At 43.9% G+C, this 21709-nt stretch overlaps 1 protein-coding gene across 5 annotated transcripts in view; it reads right to left on the reverse strand.

The window, feature by feature from the left end:
* Positions 1-7046: 7046 nt before the first annotated feature.
* cpne5a (copine Va) overlaps positions 7047-21709 on the reverse strand; it is a 52384-nt gene continuing 37721 nt past the window's right edge. For 4 of the 5 annotated variants that reach the window (XM_028993464.1, XM_028993463.1, XM_028993466.1 and 1 more), the window contains 7 exons: positions 18225-18271; positions 17575-17756; positions 14980-15107; positions 13390-13492; positions 10604-10661; positions 10144-10217; positions 7047-10066 (listed from right to left, as the gene is read on the reverse strand). In XM_028993464.1, the coding sequence (XP_028849297.1) occupies positions 9878-10066; positions 10144-10217; positions 10604-10661; positions 13390-13492; positions 14980-15107; positions 17575-17756; positions 18225-18271 (781 nt within the window). In that variant the 3' untranslated portion in view covers positions 7047-9877. The remainder of the gene's footprint in view (positions 10067-10143; positions 10218-10603; positions 10662-13389; positions 13493-14979; positions 15108-17574; positions 17757-18224; positions 18272-21709) is intronic. The other variant, XM_028993465.1, reaches the window with a different exon arrangement.

Consider the following 21709-nt stretch of genomic DNA (forward strand, 5'->3'; position numbering starts at 1 on the left):
ACGTTTGATTCACGCTGCTGAGAGCTCATCACAAATTCTGAGTGTGCAGAGTTACCTTCAGCTTTTTGAGATATAAATAAAAAGGCCCCTCCAGTTCAGTAATCTTCACTCGGCTCCTGCGCTCAGGGTCTGGTCCACCAAAGCCTTACATGACAGTAATATTAATAATAATCTTCAAAACACTCTTCTCATTCATTGACATTTTATAAAGTGTAATTTATTTTCCCGCGGACCCCAATGCCGTTATTCTGGGCTAACAAGAGTGATGAGTATGAATATATTATTATGCCTGTGCACCCATTGAGTGAAATTAATGTTTTGCATCCCGATTTTCCCAGCATTCCGACCGGTGTCAAGATGACATCACCCACTTTCGGCAACCCACGATTTGGTTTTGCATTTCTATTCCAAAGAGATCCCTGGCAGCACTTTTGTACTTTTATTCATTCATATTTTCCGTATTTTCGCACCGCAGGCCCACTTGCACAGCGTCCAGCGGGAATCGTTCCTCGTCCTGGTTTAAAGGAATTTTCCATTTGTCCAGCTCCCAGCTGATCAATTGGAGGTGCATTGATCCGTGAGTGTGAAAGGCTGCCGGCTAACGAGGCCGGCGTGACGAGGCTAATTATCGAGCCGTGACTGTCAGGCCGCGCTGCTGATGCCGGGATTTTTGCCGATTGATTATGAGGATTTGATTGCACCCGGGTCGCGGCGTAAAGCACCTTTAAACAGACTGATGAAACTGCCATGCAAACATCAGAGCGGCTGAGTGGAGCTCACCGCGGCTCCAGGTTGGAATTCCGACAGCCGAGGAACACAGATGAGAGGCAGATAATGCTTTTTATGGCTCGATTTTATGGTTACGCCGTTTTTTAGGCCTGTTTTAATACGGCAGATTTTAGATGCCGTCTGCAGCAACGTTTTGATGGCTTCTTTAAAGCTCCCCCCACAGGCGACTTCATGGATGGGAGCAGCGTGAAGCTTGACAGAGTGCATTTCTGTCCTTGGGCTAACTGAGTGAAAAGCCCGTGACTTCGTATCGAGAAGCAGATGGTCTTTACGGCCCGTGAAAATGTGACCAGCTCTGATGCAGACAGCAGAACCGGGCGAATCACGAACACACAAGCGAGTATTCGTTCCTGCGCTGCATTTTTTACGAGGTGCTCAGAGTGAGGGCGAGGGGGCGGGGCTGGTCAGAAAAATGGCCTGCGGAGGTCAATCGTTTCACCCAAGGCGGCTCTTGATTGGGTCAAACAGGCGAAAAGCCGATCCCTCTCTTTCCTGCTCCAGCGCTCACGCGGGGAGAATTAGCGGTGGAACGAGAACGGAGGCCGCATAGTAAACTGTGGACTGTGTCTACGCGCCGCCATGTGCTCCACCCAGCTGCTGCGACTGATCGATGGAGAACGTCTGAAGAGTATTATTTACATGCTGAGCCGCCATTTGTCACCAGTACTTCGAATGTGTACATGTTATGTTGGAAACAATACATCAATATGCGATACACTCTACCAGTGTATCTACCCCTGCAATCAACAACAACAACAACAATATCTCACATACAGTATGTCTTAATGGGCTTTGACAAGCCCTACAGTTGACTCCCCCACACTTGACCCTTCTGCACACAAGGAAAAACTCCACACAAAAAAACTAGGAGAGAGAAAAAAAGAAAGGAAGAAACCGTTGGGAAGGAGTGATACAGAGAGGGACCCCCTTCCAGGGTAGAGTGAGCCTGCAAATGGTGTCAGTGCAGGGTTGGGGATGATATAATAATAAGTCCTACAGTTGTAGGGTTGGAGAAGTCCAGGATGTAGTCAGTGTCATGGTCTAGATTACGTGTCCATAATGATGTTACTGGTCCATTTGAAGATCCCTATAGCTGTAGTTGTAACGGTGGTGGTGGCTGTAGTGACCCTCTGGTTTGTTTCATGGTATGTCCTTGTTTAGCAGTTGTCAGGAACCAGGATTTATTTGCTGGTCTCTTCACTGGGGTCTGCCAGTAGTCTGGGTGCTTGATTCCGTGTCTCGGAGAAAAACAAACAGAAGCAGCGGCAGACGGTTGCACTGTACGACCGATACTGAAATATGTGGTAATAGTGGTATATTGGTGCTGCAGTGGCCCGGTAGCCTAACTAGGACAGCCTAACTGGTGAATTTAACTTTGTCTGTGTCTAACAGGGGGACTCTGTGATAAACTGGACTTTATAATTGACACTGTGTCAAAATGAAGTGAAATGAGGGTCTAGGACTTTAGCAAAAAGCCAGAGAAAACAGAGATAGGTTTTGAGATTGGATTTAAACACTGAGACTGTGTCTGAGTCCCGGACACTGACAGGCAAGCTGTTCCACAACTGCGGAGCTCTATAGGAGAAGGATCTGCTCCCAGCTGTGACCTTCTGCACCTCTGGTACCAGTAGAGACCCCGCACCCATTGATCGAAGGGGGCGTGGCGGTTCGTAAAGAACCAAAAGTTCTGTGGGGCGAAAAGGTACTGTGGGGCGAGACCATTTAGAGCTTTATAGGTCAAAAGTAGGATTTTGTAGTCAAACCTAAATTTGATGGGTAACCAGTGCAGTGATTGTAAGACTGGGATGATGTGGTCAAATTTCCTGGTTCTAGTTAGAACTCTGGCTGCAGCATTCTGTACTAGCTGGAGTTTACTCATGCACCTACTAGAGCATCCAGACAGTAATGCATTGCAGTAATCTAACCTTGATGTAATAAATGCATGGACCAACTTTTCTGCATCATGCATTGAAATGATATTTCTTATTTTCGCAATATTTCTAAGGTGAAAGAATGCTATCCTAGTGACATTATCTACGTGCGAATTGAATGAGAGACCTGCATCAATGATGACACCTAGATCCTTCACTTCAATACTCGGTGAGATAGAAAGGCTATCCAGGGTTATTGTAAAGTCAGCCAGTTTATGCCTGGCTGCTTGAGGCCCAAGTACAAGCGCTTCTGTCTTGTCAGGGTTTAACAGGAGAAAGTTGGTGAGCATCCACTGTCTAATGTCCTTCAGACAATTCTCTATATTGTTCAGCTGCTGCCTCTGATCTGGCAATGCTGACAGATACAGCTGTGTGTCATCAGCGTAGCAATGAAAGCTAATACCGTGTTTGCGGATGACGTCGCCTAAAGGTAACATGTATAGAGAAAAAAGTAACGGACCTAGGACAGAACCTTGTGGAACACCAAACTCGACTTTACTATGTGAAGACGAAACACCATTGATGTCCACAAACTGATATCGGTTGGTCAAATATGATCTGAACCATTCAAGGGCTGTTCCCTTAATCCCAATAACATTCTCTAACCTGGCAAGGAGAATAGCATGATCGATAGTGTCAAACGCTGCACTCAGATCAAGCAGGACAAGCAGCGAGATGCGTCCCTGATCAGAGGCCAACAGCAGGTCATTAACCACTGTAACCAGCGCTGTCTCAGTGCTATGATGAGGTCTAAATCCTGATTGATATACTTCATGGATATTGTTACAGTCTAGGTATGCGCTCAGCTGCTGGGCTATGACTTTTTCTAAGAATTTTGATATGAACGGAAGGTTGGATATCGGTCTATAATTTGAAAATCGATTAAAGATAATCACAATTAATCACAATTCATTCTTATGACTAATGCTCTTTATAATATTTCAAACTATTAAATATTAGTAAAAAGACAAGTGTGGATGGGTCTCAGTTTGGACACCCCTACTCTGTGGTGGTCTGGAGACTAAGATGGAGCCGTTTTGAAGTAGTATCTGTTGTATGAGGAGAAGGTGAAGTATGTTTGATGAATCGTTTTTTTTCCCTCTTTTTACGTTCATGGCTGCTTCGTTCAACATTATCATCATCAAAAGATGAAAAAGTGTTCAGTATAAACCTTCAGGACCGTTGGAATCCAGCCCCGTTGTCCAATTTAAGGTAGCGAAGAGAAGACATGAGTGTGAAAAGCTGCCATCACAGCAAAAGCTCCCTGATTTTGGAGAGATGCAAATAATCAACTTTTTTTTTAATCTCTCATAGCCCTGTGTCTTCAGTTTTGTTCTATAATATAAAAAAGCAGGATCCCTAAATGAGCAGGTGTTTCCAGACCTGGGACTGGTAGTGTACATGCTGAAGGCATCAACAGGGGTGCTTCCTATTCCGCTGGAATGGCGTGAGGTCGTCCAATGCCAAACTGAATTGTGGGTTCACTGCTTCACGTTGCTTGCTGCAGAAACTGAAAAAAGGGCAATTTTTCTTATTGTCCAACTTGTGTACAGAATCTACAACAAGAGTGAATAAAAAAAAGGTTGCATTCATAGTTGGGGTCCTAATGAACCAGAACTGATCACTTCATCGACGGTAGCTAGAAAGCACGTTGTAAGTGGCTCTGGATAAGGGCGTCTGCCAAATGCCTTAAATGTAAATGTACATTTTTATGAAAGTTTCACAAACATGTTGGTGAATCGTTTGAGTTTGCAGTGGATGGGTTCCTGGTCCCTCCCTTTATTCAGGGAGTGTTTTCCTTGCCACTGCCGCCTCTGGCTGCTCACTTACGGTGTTGAGTTGCTGTTCTAATGCGAGGCACTTAGTGCCAATGTACATTGTAAAAAGCACTGTACAAGTAAAAAATTGATTGATTATTGCATATGAACGTACAGTATACAAACAATCTGTATTAATGGTGTTAACGTCTAAAGCTATTTTTAATTCATTGCAGTGATTAACAATGAATACATTTCTTACAGCCCTAGTAACAGCCCTAGTAACGTGTCAAACGTTCAAATGCCTTCAAAACCCCAGTGGCCACAAAAAAAAAACCCTAAACGTACTGCGTCGAGCGAAAACCAGACTCACACCCTGTAAAGAAATAAAAGGCCCGCATAATGGCTGCAGCTCACTGCGTGTCAGCGTCCTGTGGGAGGCCCGTTTTCAGCACATCCAGCACAATAGCCAGTGATTTCCAGCAATCCCCATCAACAGGGGATGAGGAGACCTACCAAGCTCCACTTCCTGAAGCACTTCAGTTCATTCCTTCCTGACAACGTCTTGTCATCAGAGCTCCTTTCACTTACACTACCCGGCTCGTCGGGAGAGCGGGGCGAGGGGGGGGAATAGGTAGGAGGGAGGAGAGCAGAATCCACTTTTGAGAGTAATTTGCAGGCCCAGCTGCGCTTCTCTTCCCCCCAGGTGGACAGTTTGATGTGTCAGCAGAGCATCTCATTAAAACCCACGGAGGAAGCGCGCTCCGCCGGGAGAGAGGGCCCGTGCCTCATGGGGTCTCTGGCGGCCGCACTGATTGGACAGCGAGACCTGACACGGGGAGAGTGCGGTAATGAAAGAATTCATTACCTTTCTCGCAGGTCCAGGAATAAAGCTGCGCTTTTCAGAGCCCATTGAGTGGGAATAACTTCATCACATGTTGTATAGGGGCAGTGGTGGCCTAGTGGGTAAAAAAATTGGAAGGTTGCCGGTTTTAATCCCGAACCGCCAAGGTGCCCCTGATCAAGGTACCGTCCCCACACACTGCTCCCCGGGCACCTGTCATGGCTGCCCTCTGCTCACCAAGGGTGATGGTTAAATGCACAGGACACATTCCATTGTGTCACGCGTGCTGTGCTTGCTGTGCATCAACATGAAAATCACTTCACTTTCCCTTTAAATGATTTGGCAAAAAAAAAAAAAAACTTGAGCCTGAACATGCTGCAGACATTTGTGATGCACCAATAGGAAAAGTCCGGCTGATGCTCATCAATAGTTGCCTTCATACCAAGAACACAGACTAATCTGTCCCTGCCCTGCGCCCAAAATGGGATCCGGCACCCGTATCGCTTGAGATTTCGGTTTCATGTATCGAGATAATGGAGGGGGGGAAATTCTCTTGAATGGTGAGGCAGTACGGCCAAAGCACTCTTTACACCCATCAATATTTCTATCTACTGCAGGACCATAGACAGGTTAGGGGAAAATAAATGTTGAATAAGTAAAATAAGTAAATTGGCAACCAGTGCCACACAGCACACGATGACACAACGAATTGTGTCCTCTGTATTTAACCATCAGCCTTGGTGAGCAGCCATGACAGTGGCACCTTAGCAGATCGGGATTCGAACTGGCAACCCACAAATAATCTCACCAGGTCAAATTTTCTAAATAGGGGACCTTTTAGGTGTAAGTTTGATTTAAATATGAGCCTAATTGCTAATTGCTGAAATAGGCCCGTAATAAATTGGCAGAAACAAAAAGAGACGGAGGGGATCGTGAGAATTGCACCTTGTCCAAAAGTCGTCCCCAAACCAAATCAATAAGAGAATTTAAATACTAAACATAGATTTTAATTTAATTAGGATTAGTACGTTTTTGTGACAAGTGACCCTATGGAATGCACTGCAGATTTATCAAGTCACATCAAATTTGCAGATAAAAAAGTAAGATAAACATGAAATAAAAGAGAAGCCAGACACAGACAAATATAGTGAAACAGAAATCATAGGGCCAAGAAGGCCAGGGCATACATATGAGTTCTGAACCTTGTGTCAGGTGGCAGTAGATTCCATATTGCATGATCTGAGAGACCTGGGTGCTGTAAGGTGGTGTATTATTATTATTATTATTAATAATAATAATAATAATAATAACAATGTAGGGTGGGACCTTGTAAATCATTAACAATATATATATATAATGTAAACTCATTTATTAATATAATAATAATTATGTATAAACATTGAATGATGTATAATCGAATGAAATTCCTTGTAGGTTTTCACTCACATAATTGGCCAAAATACACAATTCTGATTCTGAAAAGCAATGAGATTGCCATTTATTCAATTATTTCAAATAATTTCACTTCTGTCTGGAATGAAGTCTGCTTTTAACAAATCATTCGAAACATCGCTACAATTTAGCCATCATTAGTCTTTTATATATGTGAGGGGTTCAATGATTTTGTTTGTGAACCAACTTTGAATTAAATCGCATATTTGCCAGGCAACTGAACCTCATGCCCCTCCATCATGCCCAACAATGACAGAAAAACAGACAACACCATTATTTTTGTAAAACTTTCTTTTTGTCTTTTTTATTGATTTTTTTTTTTTCATTTAAGGCAATCAAAAAACGAAATTCCTTCACAAACCACTTGACAACAATGATGTCTGGTTTGGAAATAATTCAACCATGCAAACTGGAGAGCGAGAGAGGTGAGCAAATCAAACGGAACCTGGAGAGGAAAATAAAGGGATGCAACATGCTGAGTCACTTGCAAAAAGTGCGGGTACACCACACCCACGTGAAGCCCAAAACTCCTTCATATTTTCTGGCACAAGCATGCACAGCGTCCGCTGTCATGTGTGCGCCGTGAGCAGTTAAATTAAAGCAAATTGTCCACTTGCTTGAAAGCTCACGTCATCAAACAATAAATTGGGTAATAAAAGGGTCAATCAAACATCCATCAAACCCAAATGCACAAACAGTTCAAGATGGGAGCACTACAGGCCTTGTTGGTACTACTTTCCTACATCTTACATTAACAGGAGACCTCATCCACTTACACAAATTAAATAAAAATAAAGAAAGAAATAATATTTAGATATATTTATTTTTTAAAAATCTACCCTAAAAATCCTGTGCAAGACGACAGTAAAAATAACCATACATTTTTTATTTGATCTCAGACATGGCTAATGTCACCATGATGGCTCACTAATATAGAATATTTAATGCACAAGAAACCAGCAAAGGAATGCTAATTCATGTCAATGCCTTAATGAAAGGGAGCGGCACAGATAAGCGGGAATTATTTGGGATATGCAGAAGAGTTTCCTAGGCACATTTGGATCCGGCAGAATGTGAATCATCAGAGGACAGAATACAGATGAGAATGGGGGGAAAAAAATAAAATAAAAAAATACAAAAAGCTACCTGACATGCTTTGATCAAAGAACCCCGCTAAATAATGCAGGGATGAGAAGAGAACGGCGATGGAGAGTCTGACGCCCGCTGCAGAATGGTGACTTTTAAATCTTTAAATATCAAAAAGCTGTAGAGTGCTCTAGTAGAAATTGGCCTGCTATTCAAAGAACAGGACAGCCTACTCTGAGGTGTTAAGAATTCACACACACACACACACACAAACCTTGTAAGAACTATACTTTCCCTATTTGCAGAATTTTACTTATTGTTCTTTTACCTAAACCCATGTAAAAGCACAGGGACGCAGAGTAAATTTGTACCTAATTCTGAGCTTGAGGTGCAGAACTCCTGAGACACGCACTGTTCACCGAGCGTGTAGAGTTTTCCCGATCTCCTGCTCCACCATGCTCTCGCAGGACTGTTTCCGATGTATAATCACACGCCGACAACGATAATTAGCCACGGGAATGATTGCATTCGCGGCTGATATTGCGATGCTTGCATATGAATCATGCAACAGGGGTCAGTGCGGTTTTGTGATCTGTTTTTGACCGTGCCGCCGTATTGACAGGCGCGACATTTAGGAAAATTTGCCAAGAAGCCAAGCGAAGCGAAGCTTCACCCAAAAACATTTTTTAACCTTTTGTCTGTCAACTTGAGCACGTTAGTCTCTGCGAGGCATTAAAATGAACAAATGCCGTTACTGCGTCAACGCTTGAGGGTGGGCATGTGCGTGGCGCTCAATCACGACAACGTAACCCGCAATAAACCCGTGTTGAGGAATATTGCATGAACTGCCATTGCACTTGCTGACTTCTACTGCGATGGACCTGCGATTCAGTCGGGAAGAGCATGGTGTGCGCTGACGCCTTCAGCACATACGAGAGAGCGTGAGCTTATGGCTTGAGGCAACATGCGGGATTTATAGGTTTTAAAAAATGTGATTGATTGACCCTAATAGTAATAATACAGTGCGGTGTGATGGAAGTATGGATCTTTTAATTAATTGGTAGGCTTCCGTTACTTTGCATGATGGAAAAATGCATATTTCTTACTGTGTTAATTGTAATCTGATCGATGGTTTGTGATGTGGTGTGAAGAGTTGTTTGCATATCATCCAGGGGAAAAGGGTTGAGTGCCATCTATGCCTCTCTATGAATGCACAGCATTCTGTACAAGCCTTCAGGTGAAGACTCGCAACCTCCCTTTGACACGGACACTGCTCCTCCATGTGTACGAAATGCACTCTTAAAATACGAGGGTGAAGCCACGCTTTACAGAGAACTTCTGAAACTCTTCTGGAACCAAACAAATAGTGAAAAGGTACCAGAGAAGGCAAATTACAGCATGACACCCATCCCACTCCACACCCCAGAGCCTCCAACTGACATCTTGTAGCTCAGTAAGAAGAAATATACATTTAACATAGGATAGTAATTAGCTTTATCTGTCCTGGAATTTGCATAAACATAATTAAATAAAACTACTTTTATGGAATTTGTGCTTCAGATTTGATTCATATTCATATGTGATTAATAACTAATACCCAGGAGGATTTTACAGTCAAGAACATGTCCTGTACAGTGGGGTGTCTGTATTTTTCTACATGCTTTACAAGAGTATTTACAGTACAAAACTGTTACAGCAATCACTGCTCTAAATATAAATCAATAAATAATAATGTAAAACTACAACTGAAACTTCCATCATGCTAACAAGGCCTAGGACCTGCAGACCTGTAGACCTCTGGACCGTCCTTTTAAGACCCGTTCTCCAGGCACATCTTCTGTCCAACACAATGGCGTGTAGGTAAAAGGTTGTTGCCGTTGTTTTAATTACCGCTCACTTAACGGGTCGAGAAAACCGCCATCGTGTCCGATGTATGCCCCTCTCCCTCATCTGCTCATTTTTCTACCCCCCTCCGGAGTCATGATGGTCATTCCTCGGTGGATCTGTGCCAGAAGGTCTCAGAGGCCAGTGGGCGGAGTCTGTCCAGTCGGGGAGGAGTCTAGTGGCGTCTGATTGGGTTTAATGCCCCGCGACTTCATGTAGGATATTAGCTGGTCGGGAATCTCGGCCAGGACGTCCTTGGCCAGGCGCGCCATGCTCAGCACGTGGTTACCTGTGCGGTCCATGTAGTCCCGGAACGGTACAAACTGCGAGAAGAAGGAAGAAGCTCCTTGTTGCTGCTCGTCAGAGAGAAACTGGAAAAAGAAGCTTTAAAAAATCTGACCTGAACGATGTCTCGCTCGGCCAGTTTCCCCCGCGAGGAGATCCTGATGTCGTCACCGTCCAACTCGACCATGGCTGGAAAAGTGAAGGCAACAGTTTGCGTTCATTTCCATTTCTGACGGGCGAATGGCGAACCCACCCCCGACGCCGGCGTCCCCTGCCAGGTGGCTCAACACCTTAATTCTGCACAGCAGCTGTGGCCTCGGAATAAAATCCTGCAGGTTGGCATCTGCAGGCACTGCCAATTAGTTCAAATCCGTCTCATTCAGCCCCATCCAATATGTTTTATGGCGCAGATGAGCTTCTTAATAACTTTTTAATTGGGGAAAACTGTGACGATACGAATGTAAATATGTCACATTTTAGGGCGCTGTCACACAATAGTCCATTAACATTTTTTGCATTTCCCTGCTTAATCAGCTGACATTTACGGCGATTGGGGGGGAAGGTCTGTTTCTTACCGTCGAACTCCGCTTGTCCGACTCCAACAATGATAATGGACATGGGAAGCTTAGCGGCCTGCAAACAAGGAAAAACTCTCATAGATGCCACAAATGGAAGATTTCAGAATGCTACATGGTGCACATTTTCATATAAAACACACATTTAAAGAGGCACCACTAACGGGATTAATTGTATTATTACTGCTTTTTCACTCGGCATGGGCTTCTGCACCTCATTTCATCTGAGCCCTGCATTATTTAGGGTCTTTGTGTGCTACTTGACAATGACGCGTACCTTGACTGACAAGCCGGTTCCACCAAGATGAACGGAAGAGATGCATGTGTCAGAATTTGGTTATTTCCTTGACAGCGTTACTCGGTCTCTCTGAGACTCCGGGCCCTTTCCGGAACAATTTCGGCCTCTGAAGGGTTTTATTGAGCGCCATTACCACACAAGCCCGGCGCATAAGCAACCATGGCGCTGCATAAATAAAACCTTCCTGCTCCGACAGACAAACGCCGAATCGAGGCAGAAAAAGGTGTCATAACTTTAATGTGTTAATTAAAATGTATGCGGCAGCCTCCCCGGATGGCGGCCATTTATTTATAACGCGTGCCGTGGAAGCGCTTTGAAAGGAGATGCATCTTCAGCCGCGTCTGTGGCGAGGAAAGTGACGAAATCGGCCCCATAGCCGAGGCGGAATAATAAGAGGGGTAATATCTCGGCCTGGAACACGCGGGCAGATTGATGAGCCCGGGCCGTAATGGAATTGGTCGGAGTTGGAATGCCACCAGGGACTTCACACACAAATAGATTTTTACAGTAGTGCACACACACACACACACACACACACACACACACACACACACACACACACCTTGGAGCGGCATGCAATATTGCACAATTAGACTTTCCTCAGCACTGCATTCTAATACCTCCTATGGAAAAGCGCCCCCCCCGGCGCTGGCACAGCAGGGACCTGCTCATTACCATCTTTATTCTCAAATTCGCCGGAATTTTCCTGCAGCCCAGCCCTGCATCACACCTCCCAGACATTAACCTTCCCTACACATCACACCGCTGCAGGTCGATACTCTCCGATATACAACTGCAACTATGTGGCAGGTCAGGCCGCGCCCACAGCGCACAGATGATGTATATATTAGTTATCATGTTGGCGTTGATGAAAGAATGTGAGAGTGCGTACGACAGGACTGCCAATTTAATAAAAATACAAAATATATATCCTGTAACAAAAAGTTGGATGCCTTTCCATCGTCCTGACAAATGCTCTAAATGTCCAAATGTCCTATGTCCTGCGTTCTCACTGTAAACTTGTCCAGATATTGAACATGATTGGTCGCAATCAACCAATGATCTGCTTCCGTGGGTAAAATCAGGCTTAAAATCATGACATAAGTGGATTGTGAAGAATCGCTGAGGGTCTTCGTTGGGGGTGGGGGAAATGCATGTAAAGAGTTGTGGAAGTGGGTCAGCTCTCCTTAAAGTGGGCCTCGGGGTGGAGGAGATGAACCACAAAAACAAATACAGATGTATTGACTGCAGAACACTGCACACACACACACACACACACACACACACACACACACACACACTCATGGTATATAAACAGCAGAAACAGGTACAGCAGTATTCACTGCACAACACTGCACACACATACACACACACACACACACACACACACACTCACAGTATATAAACAGCAGAAACAGGTACAGCAGTATTGACTGCACACACACACACACACACTTTAATCAAAACTCTTTAACACCTTTTTCTGCACTACAGACATCGCGCTGCTCATTTATATTCAAAAAACAAAGACGCCAGTAGAGTAGCGGCAAGCGACACATCCCTGCACCTCCTACACGTTCCTGCCTTCGCACACGTAAAGGAAACATACACACACAGGAAACCGGGGAAGAGTGACAGCCCTGTAGACTGGCACAGATCAACTAGAGGCCGTCGTTCCGTTTTCTCAGCCCGGCACGTCGGGGAACCCTGTTGTACAATTCGTGGCGGCGAGGAGAGCGTTAAGGAGCGGGGGCCTTCACATCAAAGGCAGGAGCTGCTTCTAATGAACATGAAAGAAAACCTCACCCTGGTATGTGACAAGAATGCCACTTGTCACAGACCTTTGTCACTGTTCTCCCGCAGTCTCTGAAATATTCGGACTTTGCGAGCCAGAATGATCACTTCAAAAAACAAAGGATGAACCAGCAAAGATAAAACACAGAACTCCACATTTTCACACGGATGCTTGCAGGCACCGTTTCCAGAACTTTCTGTCGAGCCGGGCTGTCACCCGAAGACTGCGGCCTGACGTAACCACTGGAAACAGACGGGGCAGGCGGGCGGGCGTGGCGGCATGGTGAAGGCGAGACAGAGCAGCAGACAAGATCTTAAAAGGAAGGTGTGGCTGTTCTAATGGTTTGATTAACAGTCGCAAATTCCCTTTAAATCCAGTCTGCTGGGTAGTCAGATCCTGTCGTGCCGGCCAAGCGCCCTTCGCGTCAAACTCTCGGCTTGTTTAAGAACAAATAATTCAGCTTTAGTGAGGATTCGCATGCATTCAGGTGCTGCTGTAAAATAATACAAATAAAAAATAAAGTATATATATATATATAAATATATGCAGATGAAATATTCAAAGGCAGAAAAAGTGGAGCAGTGAGAAGTGAGAGCGGAATAAAAGGCGCCGGAGTTGCTTCTCTGCCTACGGGGAGGGTGAAGACGCAGAAGGGGAGAGGGGGGAGAGGGGCGAGACACTGCGGCAACTCACATTCACTATGGCCTCCTTAGTCTGGGCCATGTCGGATATGACTCCATCGGTGATGATGAGGAGGATGAAGTACTGCGAGCCGTCCTGCACCGCTGCGGCGTACCTGCGCGATTCGTTAAAACCCCACATCATTACCCAGACATTGTTGCAGTAATGAGGCAAGTAGTCACTATTCTGTTCTACTTTATTCTATTCAGCTGTAAGAAACACACAGCATCAGAAAGCCACGCTATAAGACCATTGCTTTTAAGAGCAAAAAGGAAAAAAAAAACTTTACGCCTCCATTTGGGTTGTTTTATTGATGCAAAATTGAGGCATCAATTTATTAAAAATGGCCAGCACTATCTTGCTCATTTATTTGAACTTTAATCGCAGACCACAAGGAGCGATAATAAACCTACAGACCATCTATAATTTATAGAATTTTTGCCGTGCTCGCACAGTAAATGAGCGGTCGCAAACTTCCGGTCTACACCGCCTATTCTTCTCCGCACGATTTGCTGTTTGTAAATTTGTTACGGAGATTGGTAAAAATGTTCATTTGAATCGATCGTGAGAGAGATGCGAAAATGGATGCCGAGGAGGTGAAGCGGAGGCAAGCCTCTGGCGACTATATTTTAAACCTGTTCGTGTCACCACACATTTCCTTTCCATTAAAGTCTAAGTCTAATTCCTTCCATCTAAAATGCCGACAAGTGCAAAACAAATCAACATGTAAATGTACCAAATTAAATTTACAAAAACGCAAAACACTTTTACCAACAGTGAGTGATGGGTAGGTATGATAGACTAGAAGTGGCGTCCTGTACTCTCAATCAAACAGTTTCGGGGAGGACGATTTTTTTTTTTTAATCTAAACACAGAAAACACAAAAAATTTCTCGCATTTTTGTAAATTTGTTCAATTAAGTGTTTAGTTTTTTTTTAACAAATGTTAATTTGTTTTGCACTTGTCGGCCACCGTATAATACTCATCAATATTTGATTCTATTTGCTATCTGTATTTTACCTAACACACATCTGGTTTGCAAGACAATGTTCTGTTCAAGGTTCTGTTGACTTGAATGCTAGTGTAGTAGGTGACGCATTTTCCCCAGTGAGCTGCTCTTAACTGATGAATGACGACAATGAGGACAGAAGCAGGGATCATAAGCTGTGTTTGAAACCCAGGTCACAATGCATACAGCATGCAGTCAACAACAGGAAGTCCTTTACCTGACAACAACACACAAAAACACAACAATTCACCCTATTATCCAAATGTAGGCTTTTCAAATGATAAGTGGATCTCCGGGTCACATCCTTTATTTTCCGTGTGAGCATCTATTGAGAGGACAGCATTATTTAAATGCTGGCTGAAGCTAGAATTACACCACAGGAAATATTCTCATTCTCTACATGCCAGATGCACAACGATGTCCACCCACTCACCGTTTGACCTCTGACCTGTCCAGTCAACATGCCAGCGAGATTAGTGACACTCCATTTGATGCCGGCCCACATGCTGAACAATTATTCACCTGACATCGTTGGGAAAGGCTGAAATGGTGATGACAATGATGGGGCTGTTTAATAAGTGCCTCCAGCTTACCGGGCCACGTGATTGACAACTGGAGCGAAGTTGGTCGGCCCGTACAGCTGCACCGTCTTAAGGCTCTGATGGTAGGCTTCCAAAATCCCTTCCATGCCGTTGCAGTACGGGTTTTCCACATTGCCATTCTGGAGATCATAAACAGAGAAACACTACAATTAACATACAACTAACCCTTGCACAACATCGAGTCAACGCATTAACACCTATGTCATGCAAAGTTTATTATGCAATGAGCATTTTCACAAATTATTCTTCAAAGAACATTAACCTTATTGACATAACACTAGAACCAGCTTAAATATTCCAGGAAGTTCAGAGACCCGTGCTTGTCTGCATTTTGGTATGTTTATGCATTCTGGATGGTTCTGCAATTAGTTGGTCCATCCCTCTCGGCTGACTAATGAGCTGCGTCTCATCTGCTCAGCATTGATATCTGACCCCTAATGAACATCTACGCTGTCAGCAGTAATGGAGCCGCCACATTAGCCGGGAAAAGAAAGGCCTCCGAGAGTCTTGTGTGCGTCCTTGCAGCAACGGTGAGAAATCTCTGCCAGGATGTAGCAAGACGCAAGTTGCACGCTGTATCGCGGCCACGCTCATTAGCTCTGTTGCACCGTGGCCCACAGAACATTAGCTGGCAGAGACAGACCAGTCGATAGTCTTCAGGTGGTGATGAGCTCTGGGTTGAGGGGAGAATTCAGACGCGCAATGGCATCACAAAATATTAGCATGAAACGGAGGGCTCAGGGGTTAGAAGGCCAGACCCCCCACACAGATACCAGCGCAGGGGCAGGATTACAAAAAAATACCTTATAACATGTTACAGACATAAAATGCATAAAACATGAGAGCAGCGTTCCCTTTCGTGCTTATATTGAGACAACAGGGAGTAATCTTTTTTTTTTGTTTTACATGATTTTTTGTGCTATGTTATGAGTGTTTGACCTGCAGCATGCTAAATAAGCCCCTCCCGCAGGTGCAAATGCGTAGTACATAGCTGGAACTGTATGCTCAAAATAAGAATACAGAAGATGTAGATGTGTGAGGAATATATGGTGTGTGTGTGTGTGAGGTTTGTATGTAGATGGTAGTAGCCTAGTGGGTAACACACTCGCCTATGAACCAGAAGACCCGGGTTCAAATCCCACTTACTACCATTGTGTCCCTGAGCAAGACACTTAACCCTAAATTGCTCCAGGGAGACTGTCCCTGTAATACTGATTGTAAGTCGCTCTGGATAAGGGCGTCTGATAAATGCTGTAAATGTAAAAAATGTAATGTAGATCTGTAAGGAATATATGGTGTATGCGTGAGGTTTGTATGTAGATCTGTAAGGAATATATGGTGTATGTGTGAGGTTTGTATGTAGATGCGTGAGGAATATATGGTGTATGTGTGAGGTTTGTATGTAGATGTGTGAGGAATATATGGTGTATGTGTGAGGTTTGTATGTAGATACGTGAGGAATATATGGTGTACGTGTGAGGTTTGTATGTAGATGTGTGAGGAATATATGGTGTATGTGTGAGGTTTGTATGTAGATACGTGAGGAATATATGGTGTACGTGTGAGGTTTGTATGTAGATGTGTGAGGAATATATGGTGTATGTGTGAGGTTTGTATGTAGATGTGTGAGGAATATATGGTGTATGTGTGAGGTTTGTATGTAGATACGTGAGGAATATATGGTGTATGTGTGAGGTTTGTATGTAGATGCGTGAGGAATATATGGTGTATGTGTGAGGTTTGTATGTAGATACGTGAGGAATATATGGTGTACGTGTGAGGTTTGTATGTAGATGTGTGAGGAATATATGGTGTATGTGTGAGGTTTGTATGTAGATACGTGAGGAATATATGGTGTACGTGTGAGGTTTGTATGTAGATGTGTGAGGAATATATGGTGTATGTGTGAGGTTTGTATGTAGATGCGTGAGGAATATATGGTGTATGTGTGAGGTTTGTATGTAGATGTGTGAGGAATATATGGTGTATACGTGAGGTTTGTATGTAGATGCGTGAGGAATATATGGTGTATGCGTGAGGTTTGTATGTAGATGCGTGAGGAATATATGGTGTATGTGTGAGGTTTGTATGTAGATGCGTGAGGAATATTTGATGTATGTGTGAGGTTTGTATGTAGATGCGTGAGGAATATATGGCATATGCATAAGGGGGTGGTCTCGTAGGAAATTTACATATTATTATTATTACAATTACTACTAAATAGGCTTTGCTTTGCAGGTAAATTTGTGTGGTCTTGTGCTCACAGTATTTTACTCAATAGACCTATGCATTCATTGATAACACAGCACAATGGACGGAATGGGGGTGTTCGCTTTAGAAGGGGGGTGGTTTTGACGGTTTTATTTCACCCCCCCCCCTCAACACTCATGGTAAAAAAAATTAAATGATTTGTTTCATACATCAGCAGCCAAACTGACCAATAAGGTTTCATCTATACCCGGCAAAATGAATTATAACCCCCATTTGGCAGATTGGCAGGAGTTAATTTAAAGCCCTACAAGTGGCCATGACTTTCTGCACTCATCTATTCAGGTTCTTCCTTTTAATTTGTCACTTTTCTGTTACCAGCGGAAACTCGTGCGACACCCGTCCATCAGGAGGCAGCTTGGCCCCGAAACCCAGGGCGGGGAACATCTTGTCACTGTCGTAGTCCTGAATGATCTCCCCCACGGCCTTCAGGGCCATGGCATAGGCGTTCATCTGGTACGGGTTCATGTAGTGCAGCGAGGTGGACTGTGACGGGTTCCCTGCGGAGATTCAGGACCAACAAGCAAATTAGGGGCCCAACACCATCTCAAGCCTCCCAACTCTACCCAGGGGAAATGAAGTACACGAGTGGGCCGGCATCGCCAGGGCCGACTTCCCCTCGGTTCATCTCTGCCGGCCTTCGGTTAAGTGGATTTAAATCTGAAAACTAATTTAATCATGATTGGAATTTGAATACGTTTCGCAGCGGCGCCCGGGCTGCCGAGATTAAATAAATCACCGTAATTCAAGCAATTACTCACAAGTGCTGACTGGCTGTAATAACGGTAAATAGATGCGCTGGGAATTACGGTTGCACTGTGATATTCCGTATACGTGCAGCCGGGGGCCGTGGCGAATAAAGTACAACCGGAAAATAAAAAAGTATTTGTTTTTACGGCATCTGCTGCATGGGTGGAGTCTCCAGCTTAGGCCGATGCGGAAGGAACGAGAAACACAGCGGAGCTTACCGTTGGACGCGGTGAAATCGATGGCTACGGTGAAATGGATCTGGGTTCTGAAAGAGAAGGAGGGTGAAAGCAAAGATCAACGGAGAAGAACAAGTGGCCCCACCGACTCAACCTCCATCTCCCCGTTCCGCTCAGTCGCCACACCGGCCACGCTCGCTCTCGTCCTGCCGCCATCACATGTGGAGGACCGGGCCCAGCTTTCCGCCCCGTCGGTTTTTATAGAGTGCCTCCGCCAGCAGGATATTTAGGTGAAGAATACCTGCCTTTTACAGGCGGGGGGATCAGCCATTCTCATTGGCTCATTTCTTGTTAAAGAATCTGTCGGAATAGCAAAATTGTTACTTCCTCTTTCCCAAAATTGGATGTAATAGCTGATCCATATTGACTATCCATTAATTGCACAACTGATGAGAAACATTCAGTAAAATGCAGAGCGCAATCCCACCAAAAACGACCACAAGTTCCTCCATGAGGCATCTCGGGATGAATTCGAGTAACAGAGTGGCCAGAAAGCCAGCTCCCAGAGTCTGAGGAAGGTCATGGCGGCAGAAGAATCCGGCGATCCGAAGTCCTGATTTCACTGGCCGCGCAGCGGATGCTGAATGCTTGTAGTGTGCGGCGTCTTAATGTTCGAGCGGGAAGAGCTCACAGATGCCCGCGTTTTCGCAGCATGCGGGTCGTATTCGGCCCGAGATATATTTATGCGTCTCTTAATCAAACTCTCCGCTCATGTTTTATTCATGGGAGAGCAAGGACGTTTTTCCAAAGGCCCCCGGAGCAAAATTCTCCTTCTTTTTCACGGTGTTGCTCTGCTCTTCATTCAGTATTTTTCTGGACTGAAATGTTTGGCCAAAACCGACAGAACCGAAAAAACATGAATGAGTCCAACTGACGTAGAAAGATGAAATAATAAAATACAACAAAGCGGGTTATTACAATCATTCGTCTTTCAGCTAAAACAGACCAAACACACACACAGCACTAGGGATTCTCGATTGTCCAACACGGATATTCCTTCATCTTTGTCTTGAACAGGAAGGACCAAGATGAAACTGAAGCCTGCAGAGACGTCGTTTTCATTACATTCAGCATGGGAACACGAGTCTCTCATCCCCTATGAAGATGATTCATTATCATCGCAAAATGCATTACAGTACCACAGATCACCTATGTTGTCTAAGGTAAATTCAGACATAGAGATTTTTTTTCTCATATAATGTTCATTACATTGATTAAAAAATACAACTGTCTATAACGTTACCAAAATTGCTGCTGCCTAATTAGATTTTATTTATAAGCTCAGTAATTACTGAGGAATTTGTCGATATCTTATAATCAATTCTCTTTCCATGTTCTTTACTCTGTCTAAGAGTTTGGTGAGTAAACAGACATTTGTTGAGTTGAACAGTCCAGACTCTCGTCACGTCTTTCAACGCGGGGCAAATATCTTGTGCCATTTGTGTCAGCCTTTATGTTTTCTTTCACTGGTGTGATGGAAAAGTGTGTGTGTGTGTGTGTGTGTGTGTGTGTCCGTTTATGCGTGTGTGTGCGTGTGTCTGGTTGATGGAATACTGCTGGAAAACAGCGGCGTGGGTTATGAATTGCCCTTTATCTTGCAGGAGGGATTCCTCACGGCTGACGCGGCAATTCCACAAAGTTTGACAGAAAATTGTTGCCGCTATTGGTATAACAAAAATGTCATAGTCAATCAAAAAACACATAAAGTTTTTGAACAGTTGTCAAAAAAAGATGTGTTTGTTTTGCCTTTGTCGTTTATCTTGTATGGCTTCAAAGTACAGTGAAATGAAACAGAGAAAATGAAAAAGTAACTTGCCTTTGAAGGGGGAAAGAATGGAACAAAACAGCCCATCGTTCTTAGCCTCAGTGTAAAAATATTCCGCAATAAATGTTACGGATGGAATTGTATTTGCTATAGAGGCTCTGATGGAGCTACCGCTATTAGCAATCTTATAGTCAAAAATGCAATTAAGCATTCAATAATCACTCACTGAAAAGGTCTCAAATTTTACATTAACCTTCAAAAACAAGAGTGATGTATGTGACATTACAGATTTAATGACCTGCAGTACAGTCGTCCCAACCCATTGAAAATTAATGAAAGCCAAATTGCATCAGTATGCGATAAACCAAAGGCCTATTGTCACCATGGATAAGATCAGACAGTCTGTGACCTCCCTCAACATGTGGAGAAGAACTGAAGAATACCCCATTTGGGCTCAAAGAATATCAACAGAGATGTTTCAAGTGATGATGAACATCCTCCAACCTCCAGCCATTTTAAGCTCTACTAAAAACTAAAAACTAATATTGACATCTTCCATCCATCCATCAACCCCCTTACAATTAAGGGTCACATGGAAGCTGGACTCAATCTCCCCAATCTTTGTGTAGAAGACAGGAACCATAAACCAAGGCACCATAGTGGAAACCAAGCTGGCCACAGATCAATAGACAAACGTGTGCTCTCTTATTCTATAGTAAGTGTAGACCAACAGCACCAGTGTAGGTTGAGTCTGAGAATCAAAGCCCTGGCTTTTTCAGGTTCTTATGAAAGATTCTTTCACGATTCTTTTTTTCCCCACATTGGAACAATTTTATTTGTTTCTGTACAAAAGAAAGCCTTCTAGATTTTAAAAAGCAGCCAGATAAATACTCGCTCAAGCTCGCACACTAAAAGACACTTTTAATTTATGAGGGCAGTTTCTTTTGGGGCGTGAAGTTGAAGACAGAAATACCAAAGCTTGTCGATATCGACCGTGCCAAGGAAGTCAATTGATTTTCGTAGCGAAAGGTCAGGATTTGATGGAAGGGATAAGGAAGCTTACATTCACAACAAAAACTTCTGCTTTACTAGACATGACGTCCTGTCAAAATACACAACAAAGAATTTGGACTGAACCTTTGGCATTTAAAGGAATGAGGCTGTCATGATCCGGACCGGCAGGGGTTGACTCCGGATCCGGGATCCGGACCGGAGTTTCATGTTTGTGAAGTTTGTATTAAACCCCTGTCCTGTGATCGTGCGAATGCGTCCTCCTTCACCGCCATGTCCAGCCCACCCGTGACAGAGGCTTATATATTCCTGAACATAGATGTATGGGGAAAGTCTTTCAGTTACTCTATTCAAATTAGGATCTTAAACAATTACATTGTTACACTGACACAAGCGTAGAAGTAAAGTGCAGACCTGTTCTTTTAGATAGAGAGTAGAGAGGTGCTGGTACTTGTATCGAGTTGAGTTGAATTGGTACCTATACAGTACAGGTTTGGACACAACTTCTCATTCGATGTGTTTTCTTTATTTTCATGACCATTTACGTTGGTAGATTCTCACTGAAGGCATCAAAACTATGAATGAACACATGTGGAGTTATGTACTTAACAAAAAGGTGGTAGTAGCCTAGCGGGTAACACACTCGCCTATGAACCAGAAGACCCGGGTTCGAATCCCACTTACTACCATT

The sequence above is a fragment of the Denticeps clupeoides genome, chromosome 10, assembly GCF_900700375.1.
Source record: "Denticeps clupeoides chromosome 10, fDenClu1.1, whole genome shotgun sequence".
Lineage (NCBI taxonomy): Eukaryota > Metazoa > Chordata > Actinopteri > Clupeiformes > Denticipitidae > Denticeps > Denticeps clupeoides.